The 13107-nt window shown below is 34.3% G+C and overlaps 4 protein-coding genes across 4 annotated transcripts; 3 read left to right on the forward strand and 1 right to left on the reverse strand.

Moving 5' to 3' along the window:
* Nucleotides 1-331: 331 nt before the first annotated feature.
* Nucleotides 332-2492, forward strand: TRIADDRAFT_28268 (uncharacterized protein; the record flags this gene model as incomplete). The annotated part of the gene is made up of 9 exons (XM_002114515.1): nt 332-400; nt 522-629; nt 907-1083; nt 1238-1366; nt 1501-1669; nt 1762-1853; nt 1962-2075; nt 2179-2241; nt 2385-2492. Coding segments are annotated over 9 exons (1029 nt in total), but the record flags the coding sequence as incomplete, so codon positions are not given.
* Nucleotides 2493-3495: 1003 nt separating this feature from the next.
* TRIADDRAFT_28239 (uncharacterized protein) lies at nt 3496-6502 on the reverse strand (the record flags this gene model as incomplete). The annotated part of the gene is made up of 9 exons (XM_002114686.1): nt 3496-3651; nt 3752-3981; nt 4067-4311; nt 4446-4641; nt 4746-4817; nt 4974-5270; nt 5425-5712; nt 5767-6006; nt 6211-6502. 9 exons carry the CDS (start codon nt 6500-6502, stop codon nt 3496-3498), a joined length of 2016 nt encoding a protein of 671 aa, XP_002114722.1.
* A 1622-nt stretch (nt 6503-8124) lies between these two features.
* On the forward strand, nt 8125-9624 carry TRIADDRAFT_50591 (uncharacterized protein; the record flags this gene model as incomplete). The annotated part of the gene is made up of 7 exons (XM_002114516.1): nt 8125-8172; nt 8262-8322; nt 8619-8798; nt 8957-9078; nt 9190-9301; nt 9386-9429; nt 9526-9624. 7 exons carry the CDS (start codon nt 8125-8127, stop codon nt 9622-9624), a joined length of 666 nt encoding a protein of 221 aa, XP_002114552.1.
* Nucleotides 9625-10658: 1034 nt separating this feature from the next.
* TRIADDRAFT_58497 (uncharacterized protein) lies at nt 10659-13075 on the forward strand (the record flags this gene model as incomplete). Its single annotated transcript, XM_002114517.1, has 6 exons — nt 10659-10683; nt 11913-11962; nt 12119-12199; nt 12469-12535; nt 12790-12849; nt 13017-13075. 6 exons carry the CDS (start codon nt 10659-10661, stop codon nt 13073-13075), a joined length of 342 nt encoding a protein of 113 aa, XP_002114553.1.
* Between the last annotated feature and the right edge of the window lie 32 nt (nt 13076-13107).

A 13107-nucleotide genomic window follows, 5' to 3' on the forward strand; every position in this document is an offset into this window, starting at 1 on the left:
ATATAATAATCGATCAATAGTTTGGTGCTTCTATTATAGCGATAACTTTAGAGTACTGTAAGCTAAACCTCGACACGATATACGCCAGATTGGCGTATTCAATTTATAAATTTAGTCGATGCTATTCTATGGGATAATATTTTACAGACAAATGCCTAATCAGTGATTTATCACACGGCATGATTTTGTAATCATAACTATGGATGTTGTAACTATTTCTTACATTCTTAATATATGTGCATAGCATTTGCCCATATATACTCTATCTATTCTTGCAGTAGCTAATTAAAGTTTTTCATGCGTTATTCTCTTACTCAAAAAGTCAAGTAGTTGGGCGTGTGCACGACCATCAAGTTTGCCCGTGAAAAATCGAAACAAGCATATAACAGATATCCTAGAGGTATGCTACTGAATTTAGAAGCTGCTGAAGAATAAGTTATTAAAATTAGCTTAGCCAAAATATCAACTTCACGTCATTTGCTACTCGCTTACTTGATCCATTTTTATTCTATATCTTCCAGATCTTACAAAAAAAATATGAAAATTTAGGAGATCAATGGCGTGTAAAAGGATACACTAAAGCAATTTCCTCAATTAAGAATTATCCTAGAGAAATTACTACCCGAGAGGTTAACTGAAGCGACATATGATCATCTTGTGATTGTTGCACATAAATCACTTTATGATGTGATACAATTTTGTCATACATTATCAATTTAAATTTATTTAGCTTAATTAATTATAAAATCCCCAGTATACTGTAACTTATTTAAATTGGAGTATAATCAATAACGAACGCTTTCATATAAGAAATACCCACAGTATCGATCGTCCTAGAATAAATCATGGTACAATTAATATTTTTATTTCTTAAATAATTTTTTGATCAAATTTGTAATTAACTAGGAAGCAGAGGCAATTCCAAATATCGGAAAACGTCTAGCAGATAAAATATGGGAAATTATTAGTTGTGGTCATCTTAGAAAATTAGATTACATGGATAATGATGTACAGACTGCTCTAAATGTCTTTACTAAGATATGGGGAGCAGGTCCAGCTACTGCGCACAACTGGATTGCTCAAGTAAGTAAATAGTTAATTACTATTTAGAAGGATCACTAGCATTACACCTTTTACATATTCAATTAAGCTGCCGTGAAAAATTGGACCGGAGCAAAATTGCCTTACTAGTTGCAACAGTATAAAAGAAGCTAAATCACTAAATTACTTATTTAAGGGCTTGTATACACTGGATGACATACGGGCCAAAGCAAAACTAAATTACCATCAAAGCATTGGATTAAAATACTACGATGATTTCAATGAAAGGATTCCTCGAGCTGAAGTGGTAGAGATTGAAGCTGTAGTAAGCGATATTTTATTAAGAATTTTTCTTGATATTATCATTGCAAATTAGCGTCTGCAATCGGGTCGAATAATTATAATCAAGACTATAATTTATGTCGATAATTAAGAACTAATCAAATTTCTTATTAACAGATTCGAGAAGAAGCTACAGCTATTGAACTTGGCCTAGAAGTGATAACATGCGGCTCTTATCGCCGTGAGAAGCCTACATGCGGTGACGTAGATATTTTGATTTCACATCCAAATGGCCGCTCTCATCAAGGTGTTTATCATAAGCTGCTGCGGCGGTTACAAGCTAAAGGTACTTGATAAATGATAGTTCCTTAGTAATATTGGACTTTGTTAAGAAATACGGAAATATCTTATTTGATTAATCATACCTTTGTACATAAGATTTCTTAACTGAAATCTTAGTTAATCAAGACGTCGATATCGATCATCAAAAGTTATTAGGCGTTTGTAAATTGCCAGAGGAGGGTAGAAAGGTACAATCATTACAAAAAACTGTATCAAAGAATTGTAGTCAATATATTCCTAATTTTAGATAAGCTTCAAATAAATATATCTTATATTTTAATTTTTATAACTTTCAGTATCGCCGCTTGGATATTATTGTTGTCCCTTACCGTGAATGGGCTTGTTCTCTTTTATACTTTACTGGATCTGGGCACTTTAATCGTTCAATGAGGTTACTTGCTCGGAAAAAGGTAATAAAATATTTGTAAAATTTATTCTACTAGGCGGTATTAATAAACGATTACCTAAACAACTAAATTTAATATTATTATTAATCTATTGGATACACATTAGAGAATGCATCTCTCTGAACATGCAATTAGCGTTGGAGTATTACGTAAGGTGACTGCATGCTCTGTATTAAAATATGTATGTTGAGTTATTGATTTATTATTTATTAATGTTTAAATAAACATTTGCCTGTTTCAAACAGTGCATCGCTACAAAAATATTTAATCTATTGCATAAATTACTTAATTTTAATGTGCTTGCTTCGTTAGGGAAATCAAAAACTAACTCGTGGTACCCCTGTACCCACGAAATGCGAAGCAGACATTTTTGCTTTACTGGGACTCGACTACTTAGAGCCAAAAGATCGAGACTGTTAGTTGTGCTGTTAAACAGGAATAACAATAATGATGGCTATTAGCGTTTAAATGTGAATATAATATATTGTATTTCTGATATTTTTTTACAATTGTATTATATAGATAGAGAGAAATAATCTATAACCTTATTCTGAAACAAACTATTTGACGTTCGTGTGCATTTTTGTTAAGCATTGATAAATTGTAACGCCTCGGCAGCTGCGAGTGTAAATTTTTTAATGGTAACAATGCTAACAAGACTTGCTATGTGATAATTGATCGAAACGATGCAAAACCAGATATAAATAAGAATATTATCGTTACGCAAAGACCTTCCAGTCGACAACTCTGAGATGCAAAATTGCATATCATGAGTGATTTATCTAAACTCGTAAATATAGATTAACAAGACTACTCGATACTGAATTGTGTTTCTCATAGTTTCGAACGACTACTACCATATTGTACATATATCAAGCTACTACTCTCACAAATGTTAAGTTATACGATTAATAAATATCATGAATCAAGTTGTGATATCGGAATATAATACATAAATCGATTTTCATGCAAACTGCTGCAAGATTGACACACTATTATCATTGACACTGATAAAAAAACATTGCTTCCCTAATAATGTAGAGAGAAGCTCACTGGATCTTGTTGAATAACTTCAAAATTTATTGTTAAAATTTTGATCAAAATGAATAAATGATAGAACGATAAATAAAGATTGAGTATCGATTGTTACGATTGATTAATAAGTCTTTTTCAAACTTAATTTATATTGGTCAGAATTTTGACATAAGCGGTAAATATTTACTACAACAGTAAGAAGGTACATTCGTAAATAAGATTTAAACATTTAGATTCGGCTATAGCCAAACGGATATATTTCTATAAATATTGATAACGGTTCTTCTTCAAACATATAGTGATATTATTTGATAAATGTACCAGTAAAGATGAAGTCAATATGTGCGTACACCTTGAAAAGACTGCTTAATATTATAGTACATAGACTTTAGCTATCTAATTTTCGATATTTATCAAGCCAGTTATCAAGCATTCTATCCACTTGAAATGGCATCCTAGTTATATTTTGTTTAGCCACAATAATTCCACTAGATGTACATTCACAGTCTAACCATTCGTGCATTAGTTGTTCTTCACAGCCAAGCTGTAATAACCAAATGAACAAAAATAAGCATCAGCTACAGCATAAATATAATTGTATTTGAAACAACTACAAATAGATAGTTAAAAAATCATTATATTACCTCAGAATTAAGAAGAAAATGTACTGGTAATGGAACACTTAAACTATCTATCAACGGCAGATATATTGTCTGAGTATTTTCACAATTGTCTACATTAGCACCAGCAACTGCGTCATTGACTGTATCCGATTCGATTCCAACAACGGCGGAAAAATGACCGCGAGTATAAGCTAAAGCAACTGGATTTGACACGCAAAAGCTCCTTTCCCATAACAAGGGTAAATATATTCCTGTAATTAACAAGCGCAAAGTTAGGAACTGAGATATAATACTAACCTGTTCTATGCCTAATGACTAATAGAATGAAGACATTACCTTGGAATCGCGCTAGACCTAATGTTTCCCCTTTATAGCTGTTAACATATTTTACACCATAAACAATTATTGGTCGCCTCATAATATGCGCTAATACAAATATGTGTATTTGCTCTAATGGAGCTCCTTTTTTTCTAGCGCTGTCAATAATATTTGACCAATCCTTAACGCACTGCTGTTCGTCTAGGCTAAATTCTAAAATACTTGCTTGTATAGCTTCTGCTTCTCGCCAGCGTTGATAGAACCTAATTTTAAAACTTGTAGTTAATTTAATTTGAATCCAAAATCAAGACGTTCAAGCAACATTTAACAGGACACCCCAGCAAGCAATCATTACGATATTGCACACTACTAAAAACCTTGGATAAGGTGTTCTCACCTGTCTTCACAGCGAAGGCTCTCCCTTAAGGCGCGTCGTAATACAGCATTTTCATCCATAACTCCCCAAGTAACTTGCATAACTGAATCCAATAAACAATCGCCAGCTGTTCGATTCCATAAGGTATACAATTTACTGTCTAAGTCTTCCGTAATTTCGTAACTCCAGTTGATAACAGTGGAATTAACTTCTAATTCTAAATGCAATTTAAACGATATACATGAATGTTGGAATAATCTGAAGCTTATAATTTTTTTGATTGCACGGCGTTTGGATAATGTAGATAAATATATTACATACCATTTTGAACATCTCTATCGATGATTTCGTTAAACAATTGTTCTTGTACATCAGGAGATAAACTGTGAATCCCTAACCGATTTATCAACAGTAATTAAATCAACTAATTGCAATTGCCGTAGAAGATAGTTTCAGGGATTAGTAGTCCTTGATGGTATATTGTGATATTTACGCTATCAATTGCTATTCCATACGTACGGTTAACTTGTATAAAACTGAACTACTTACCAGCCGGTAAGGCAAATGTGACAATATTTGTCACAAAATAGCAGGGCCACTCTCCTTTACGTTGTCTAATCGACATTGATACAATTTCTCGAATGTCTTGGGCTAATTCTGGTTCAGCATCTGAAGGTAAACATTTATGAGCACGTCGATCGGCTACTGGTGTTAATAGGATATCTAACAAATCCTGATGATCATATTTAATAGCCAGATGTACCAGGGTATACCCAATTTCTACTGGATTCGTCCATTTTAATAACATCAAATCTTCATTAGTCAACTGTCTAGATACATCGCCACCTAGAATATCCAGTTTCAAGAAAAGTATTATTTAGGACAATTTGATTATTATGATACAATTGCAAGGCAATATTTATAAGAAATAACCGTAATTTAACTTGACTACTTATATCATCAGCAATGTCATGCCCAATAAAGATTATCTGCATTTCACCTGATGCAATGTATTGTTCTACTGGTCTTCGTTTGCCAGTCTTAACACCCTGGCAAGCGCCCAACCATGACCAATCCTCAGTGGATAAGTGATTTTTGATCTGGTTGAGATCTTCTTCAGTTATAGGAAAAGCATCATAGGAGTGAAGGTTATCGATTTTTACTTCAGTATCGTAAGGATTATCGATCATCTCTTCTGTTGGTGAGTAGGTGATGTAGCAACTTTCAGGTTTACCTCGATTACAAGCATGATTTGTAAGTTGATTGACTGAGGGAGACTTCGATTTGACTGACGTTGACGTAATGTATTGGTCGCTATTACTACTGGTATTGTTTTGGCTACTATTAAGTTGATTAAGATCAATTTGGGCTTCTTGTGGATAACGCGGATTTTGGCACATTACACAGCGCAAAGATTTGATGAAATTTTCGTAGGTACATCGACTACAAATCCATTTATTACAATATTTATAATTAATCACATTAGTACCAGTATCAACATTGGTACTAGTACTATCGCCATGAGATGTAGGATTATTCGAGTGATTCCTTTCATTGTTTTTATCGTTATAAAATTGCATTTCTTCTCGTGTACGAATATCTGAATAAATACTCTGTGATGGCACTCTTTTAGTCGCACCAGGTGAAACTGGTCCCATTTGGGCCATGGGTTTGATGTTGCTATTACTATTATTACTATTATTGCTCTCTTGTTGGATAGATTCATTCTTCCGGTTGGTGTGTCCTTTTGTTGCATTTTTGCGCACGGCTCTAGTATAAACCCAACCACACATGGAGCAATTGGATGAATTGAGGCAATTTTCATAAGTACACGACGCACAAGACCAAATTTGATCACTTCCACGTTGATATTCATTAGACTGATGAGCATTCTTACTGTTATTATCGTATTGAGTAATTAATAACGTCGACTGTTGTGTACAACCAGCCGATCCATGGCTTTCTTTTGCCTTTTCAATGTTGGTATAACACATAGCACAACGCACTGCTGACATGTGATTATCGAAAGTGCAGACTTGACAAGTCCATTTACTGCCTGTGCTCGCATTGACCGACATGGCGTTATAATATTACTCCTTCAATTTGTGATACTCTGTTCTCCAATTTTGTAGAATAGATAAATAGATCTCTCTCTCTCTTAATAATTAGTAGTCAATTTATTTGAAGCCGACAATAGTATTTGATAGCTGTAATCAAAAGGGAAGAGAATGTTTACTCGTCCTGTTTTTGCTGTTAAGATGGACGAGTATAATCTCAATCTATATGTACCCGACCTACAGTAGAAAATTTCAAAATTGTATGTGTTATCCTAAGCCGATAGTACGGTAATTCACTCTCCTCAATCGATCTACGTTCTGCTTCATTGAAAATGTTGAAACTTACCTTAATTGTGATTATAAAATTTCAAAAGTTTGTGAAATTCTGACCGAGTTGACGAATCCATCTTTGCCATCTAAATAATAAAAACTATTTTGTTAGTATCGGCTTTGATCAATAAAAGCACTTTTGTAAGTGGTTGATTTGACAGTATTGTATGGAACACTATACTGTTTATGGCTCATTTTTCATTCAGTTTTTTACACAGTACATACTGTAGCTTACAGTCCGCTAGCATTTGTCTTATGGATAAACGTACTGTAGGCTGGACAAGTTAGTACTGTATGGTACAATACCGTACCGTGTACAGTCGACCCGAAACCCGACTCCGAAGGAGAGATTCGGGTCAAAATTCTCGTCGGTGATACAGTGTTTGTATAGCGATTGCACTCATTCGGGTTAGAAAATCAAACATTGGATCGGGTTTTATCGGGTTCGGGTTGCCTTTTTCACTCCCATTTAAAAGGACTCTCCCGAATAGAAAATTCAAATTGGTCCCATATCACAATAATGGATTACAGGTAAGTATCTGCTAGCAAATCAACTACCCGATGATTGTTTTTTCTTTAAATCTGTTCCGATGTAACTGTGTAGGGTGCAAATAATATGACACCTATACCAGAACCATAGAAACATAGTCAGTAGCTTATACAGTATAGGATTGATTGATTTATGCTCTCCCAGTCAGTACCGGAATCAATTGCGCCTGCCCATAACGTCCCCACGGCACCCAATGACCTCAGTTTCTTTAAATGGAACGACAGTTAGGGTGTACCGTATGCTTGTGTGGCTGGTCAGTTTCTTTGTTTACAGCTCGGTTCAGCAATGTCTGTCTGTCTGAGGCTGTGGCTGAAATATTTTTAGAGATGACAGTATTGTACTGTACAGTACAATCGATTACGTCACGCAAGATGGACCGTAGTCTGTAGTGAAAAGATGCTAGAGTCACGCCCATGGAGACCTTTCTCTACAGTACAGTACAGTGTACAGTACTGTAGTCTGTACTGAACATAACACGGGATGCACTTGACTGGATCACTATAGTCGATGGTATACCGCAATTCACTATAGTAACTGTTGCACTCTGCATCCTGAAATAGTTCACCATCTCGGAAAAAGGAATACTATCATAAACTAAATCCTATCAAGATCTCTTGCTGGTTGAACAACTCTACTCAAATTGTCTATACGGTATTCCTCAAATTACATAGTTTATCTTGCCCCTTGAAGTATAATTAGGTGTAAGATCTATTTTATAAATTTGTCTAACGATCATTGCACACTCGACCAATAGTCAAGTAGAATGGGTTTGTTTGGAAAGAGTCCTCCACCAAAAACGCCTCGAGAGCAGGTCCGCAATCAATGTAGTCATAGCGGAGTTTTCCATTATTTCTAAGGTATCTTTTTCATTATTGAATCCTATGTTAATCTCAACCGTAGGTCAGAGAGTGGTCATCCAAGATTCGTAAAGAAATGAGAGTAATAGACAGACAAATCAGATGTAAGTATTAATCCTACAATAAAAACATGGACTGTATACTGTAGACAGTAGTAAGTACAATTATAATCAATTAACATCAGTTATTCAACCATCGTAAACTGCAATCATTCCTGCTGTAATTATAAATAGATTAGTGTTTACTTTTTCTCCTATCTTTACTGTTCCATGGGTGTAATATTGAACCATGAACTACTAGATGTATTTTTATTAGTCGATGATTGAACATGCATTGAAATAAAATGACTTACATTATAAATCGTATCGAATTTGATGTGAATTATAACGTATTGAAACAGCTATCGACATGGAAAAGCAAAAAGTGGTGAAGTCATTGAAAGATGCTGCTAAAAGAAATCAAAGAGATGTATGCACAGTACTAGCTAAAGAAATTATCCATTCTCGTAAGGCAGTATCAAAGCTTTACGCAGCGAAAGCTCAATTAAATTCGGTAGATATGCATATGAAAAATCAGCTAGGTAGGTTAGCACAGCGATGCTATTCTCTTGAGCCCAACATTTCCTAGTGTGATTCAAAATGCGCACTATAAATCATTTTTCCTCATCATGATTACTTTTAGCCAATAATGTTGTGTTTTAAGATGCATAATCTTTGTATAACAAAATTTCGACAATAGCCACAGTTAGGATAGCTGGTTCAATTGAAAAAAGTACGGAGGTAATGAAATACATGAATGCTTTGGTAAGACTTCCTGAGATTTCGGCAACCATGAGAGAAATGTCTCAAGAAATGACCAAGGTAGGAAATTCACATTTTCAATGACAATGCTTCAACACTGTAGATCTTCGACATCAATCAAAAGTACTACTTCATAAAATTAAGATAGCTAAAAGTTTGCCAATTTCATAGGCTGGCATTATGGAAGAGATGATGGATGATGCCATGACAATGGATGATGATGAAGAAGTAGAGGAAGCAGCCTCAGATGAAGTTGACAAAATTCTCTTTGAAATAACAGACGGTTTGAACTCTTCAAATATGCATTATGATTCTCTTATTCTTTACAGACAGTTTATGACCATCTTTGATAAATTTTTCCAATTAGGTCAATTGGGTAAAGCTCAAACTGCTGTTGAACCTTTGCCTGAGGTAACGTAGTACATTAGTTACCTTTTGTGTTGTAAAATAAGATTTCTTTCTTTGTCTGGTATGATATAAATATAATCAATCAATATGACTAACTAGGCGACATCAGACGATGCCAATCAAGAAGTTGATGCTGAACGATTCGAAGAGGAACAAGCCGAAATGCAACGCCGATTAGAAGCATTAAGAAGCACCTAAAATCTAAATACGTGATTGATATTATAGTCTATGCTATTTTATTTTATCTAATTCAATAGCTAATTACCCTAATAACTACATACTGTTATTAAAATAAGAATTAACCATGGACAAATAATGATGCTTACTCATAGGATAGAAATGTTCACGTTGTCTCCGTTGGACAAATATATTATACCTGCGTGTTTACCTATTGATGTAATTTGCTATCGTAACTTTCTAATAGTAACTCAGAATATTCTGATGTAAATACATTGATGACCGTTATTTTATATTCTGGTGCTTCACCACTTCTACGCCATTCTATAACTCTATTGCTAGTTTGAAGATTGTCTTTGTAGAATATCTATTAACTTAGCCTTATCACATTGAAGAATCTATGTAAATATAGGTATCATCAAAATATTTTCTCGTAGCTTAAGCTTTATACTCAAAACTGTGAAATGCAACAGTCTTACCATATAATGCGGGTATATTGCTATGGTATCTCTCTAAATACATATTGCAGAACCGTTGGATTTTGTAGACCATCTCAATTAGCTTTACAATTCGATCTTGTATCAGTTCGTATTGCAATACTTCGTACTCTTTTTAAGCATCATCTGTCCTGAATTGTTGGAATTGTTGTAAACTTTAAATGTTAAGTTATTAGAATTAGTACTCTTTCGATAGAGTTCGCGGTAGTAAATACACGTATGCGAGTGCTTATTGCATTCACTTTGATCTGAATGATGGAATCCTTAAACATTCTTGTTGATGACAAGATCAAGATACGCGTATACGACGTACAAATATTACAGTATGTATGAGACAAATTCCATAGTAAACTGAAGCTGAAAGAAGCATATACAGTGGATTAACCTCTACTTATGATTGAAAATATCGAACTTTAAGCAAGTCTATCTCGAATAAAACGAAAGCTTTCATGTTCTTATGCTCTTTACTGTAAACTCTACATTTCACTAGAGCATCCTCCTTTCGTAGTCTTACAAATCACTGTAACCTTTATCATGTACGGAACAGTACATTACATAATGCCACCAGTTAGACACCACACAGGTTAGTACGGGTTCGGTACCGGTCCTGGTTCGGTACGGTACGGTACGGTTACCTTCCAGCAGCATCTTGCGCACTAGATTCTGCTCTACTGTTAAAGCAATCTGCTGCAGCTGGCTGCCATTTCTCGATAGCGGTGTGTCCAACCCTCGAGGGGAATCCCATAACGAGAATTGAGTGTATCTCCTAATCAATTAATCATTCAAAGCCATAGTAAATGCAGTTAAGAACATTCGGCTATGTTGTGGAATAAGGCTACTACGCGTATTCTCTTAAGGCTGACGCCATTAAACACTTTGTGCAATAAAAGTGGAGACTTACCTCGGTGCTGGATGGTACCAATAACTGCCAGTAGACAACTTCATGCTTCAGGTTGGTGATCGTTCTTTGCAATCAAGTTGAAATCGATACTGTTGATCTATTTTCTAAGCTATGCCACTGTTTTATGCATGATATTGGTAGGGTTACAGTCTACTTACTTAATTGTATTTGCTATACTTCCATCGCCGTTAAATTGGAATGGTGTTCAGTTTTGCATTAATTGTTGCAGCTATTGGTAGTATTCATACAGATGCTACACGAGTAATGTATCTGCATGATAAATTGTGCATTTCTATTGTACAAGTTACATCAATCACTAGCACCTTGGATCAATTTAAACGGATTGCAATTGAATTTAATACATACGGAACAAGTACTTTACTGTTTATGCACAGAGTAACAATTTTGACTTTAAATTCTCTAAATGATTCATACACTCATAGTACTACAAGTCAATATAAGGCTTTTTACAAAAATAGCCTCACGTTTAGTATTTCGTGTATCAATCGTTACAATTCGTTGGTCTACCATAATAATAAATAAATAATCAAGCAAACTGGGTGATGATAAACAACGTAAAGGGCTACCGTGCTAGTAGATACCTATCGATAAATATATAGCTGTAAGCTCAGTGAATATCCAAGCATTTTCACTTAGTTGCTTGTAACATTACTCTATGTTCTATCAATGCACAAGCAAAGGAGAAAAATTAAAGTCAAGAGTATGAGATAATTAAGATTGCTTGATTGATGTTCTATTCGCTATTCAAGAGCCACTATAGTGTGAGGATAAGATCTGATCTAAATAATCTAATTTAGCTTATTTCTGTTATCTGTGGATTCTTCCAGTTATTTTAATGTTTGTATGCGCTCATAGCTTATGCTGATTTTAATTTTATATTCCATCTTAAGCAATTTTTTCGGCCGGGCCTACTAGAGCTAGAAGACTAAAGCCTGAAGAGGTAAAAATTAACAACGACGTCTTGTGATATCTTTTAATAGCAAATTAATTAACTGACGAATTAGCTAGATAAAATCGATCACACCAATATTCTACTAGCATGGATTAATGATATGTTCAAATCAAACACTTTTGAAATTATTCAATTCTCGTGCAGCTGCGTCCTATCAAAAACAAAGTAGATGAAGATGGAAATCCACTTCCTTGTGCGCTGTGTAAAATCAAGATAGACTACAAAGTAAGCAACATTTTTAGATTAACGAATAAGTTTGAACCATAAAGTTTAATTTATACATAGTATACGAATGTATTCACTATATTTTATGTATACAACCTTATTATTATCGTTACCGTAATATCGTTGTAACCCGGTAGTAAAAGTAGTCTTGAAAGAATGAGCAGTAGCCCCGTTATGTATTGCTACAGGCTTTCACTTGTGTATAGAAAATCAGCTCAACATTCTATTATTTTTAATCCATGATTATCTTTGCTATTTACCCATGTCAGAATGTCAGGTTACTTTCTCAATTCATATCCAATGATACTGGAATGATCTATGGCCGTAGGATTACTGGTATCTATTTTAAATATAACTTTATTATTTATAAGTGTTGATATAATAATAACTCAGAACGATGCATACGTATATTCAGTCCTAATTCTACGCTACTCTTGTGTATCATGGCTATAGTTTCTGGAGTGTTAATAACTGCTACAGTTTAACTACTACTCAATGATAGCATGATTTCTAAGCAATTGTGTCTGCGTAAGTCTTATCATCGCAGAGAGATTATACTAATTCCTGCTTAAATCTACTATTATTCTTAGGACTTTGTGGTCATAAACAGAAAGAACTTACAAAAGCGATAAGACGAGCTAGGACGATGGGTAAAGCAATTAATTTTATGTTCCTTTATTCAGGCTTTATTTACAAGATCTTATATAGATGCAATTTGTAGACATGCTATACTGCACATATGGGTATATATATATATACCACATGCATACATCAGATTTTGAGCTAAATTTATATTGTATCATTTTTTAATCAACAGGATTTATGCCGTACACGTACAAGTACCCTGAATATTTAAATGATCCAAAACCATTTTAGTACAATCAATATAAATAAAATATCAATGATAT

Source organism: Trichoplax adhaerens, genomic scaffold (genome assembly GCF_000150275.1).
Source record: "Trichoplax adhaerens TRIADscaffold_8 genomic scaffold, whole genome shotgun sequence".
NCBI classification, from domain to species: Eukaryota; Metazoa; Placozoa; class Uniplacotomia; order Trichoplacea; family Trichoplacidae; genus Trichoplax; species Trichoplax adhaerens.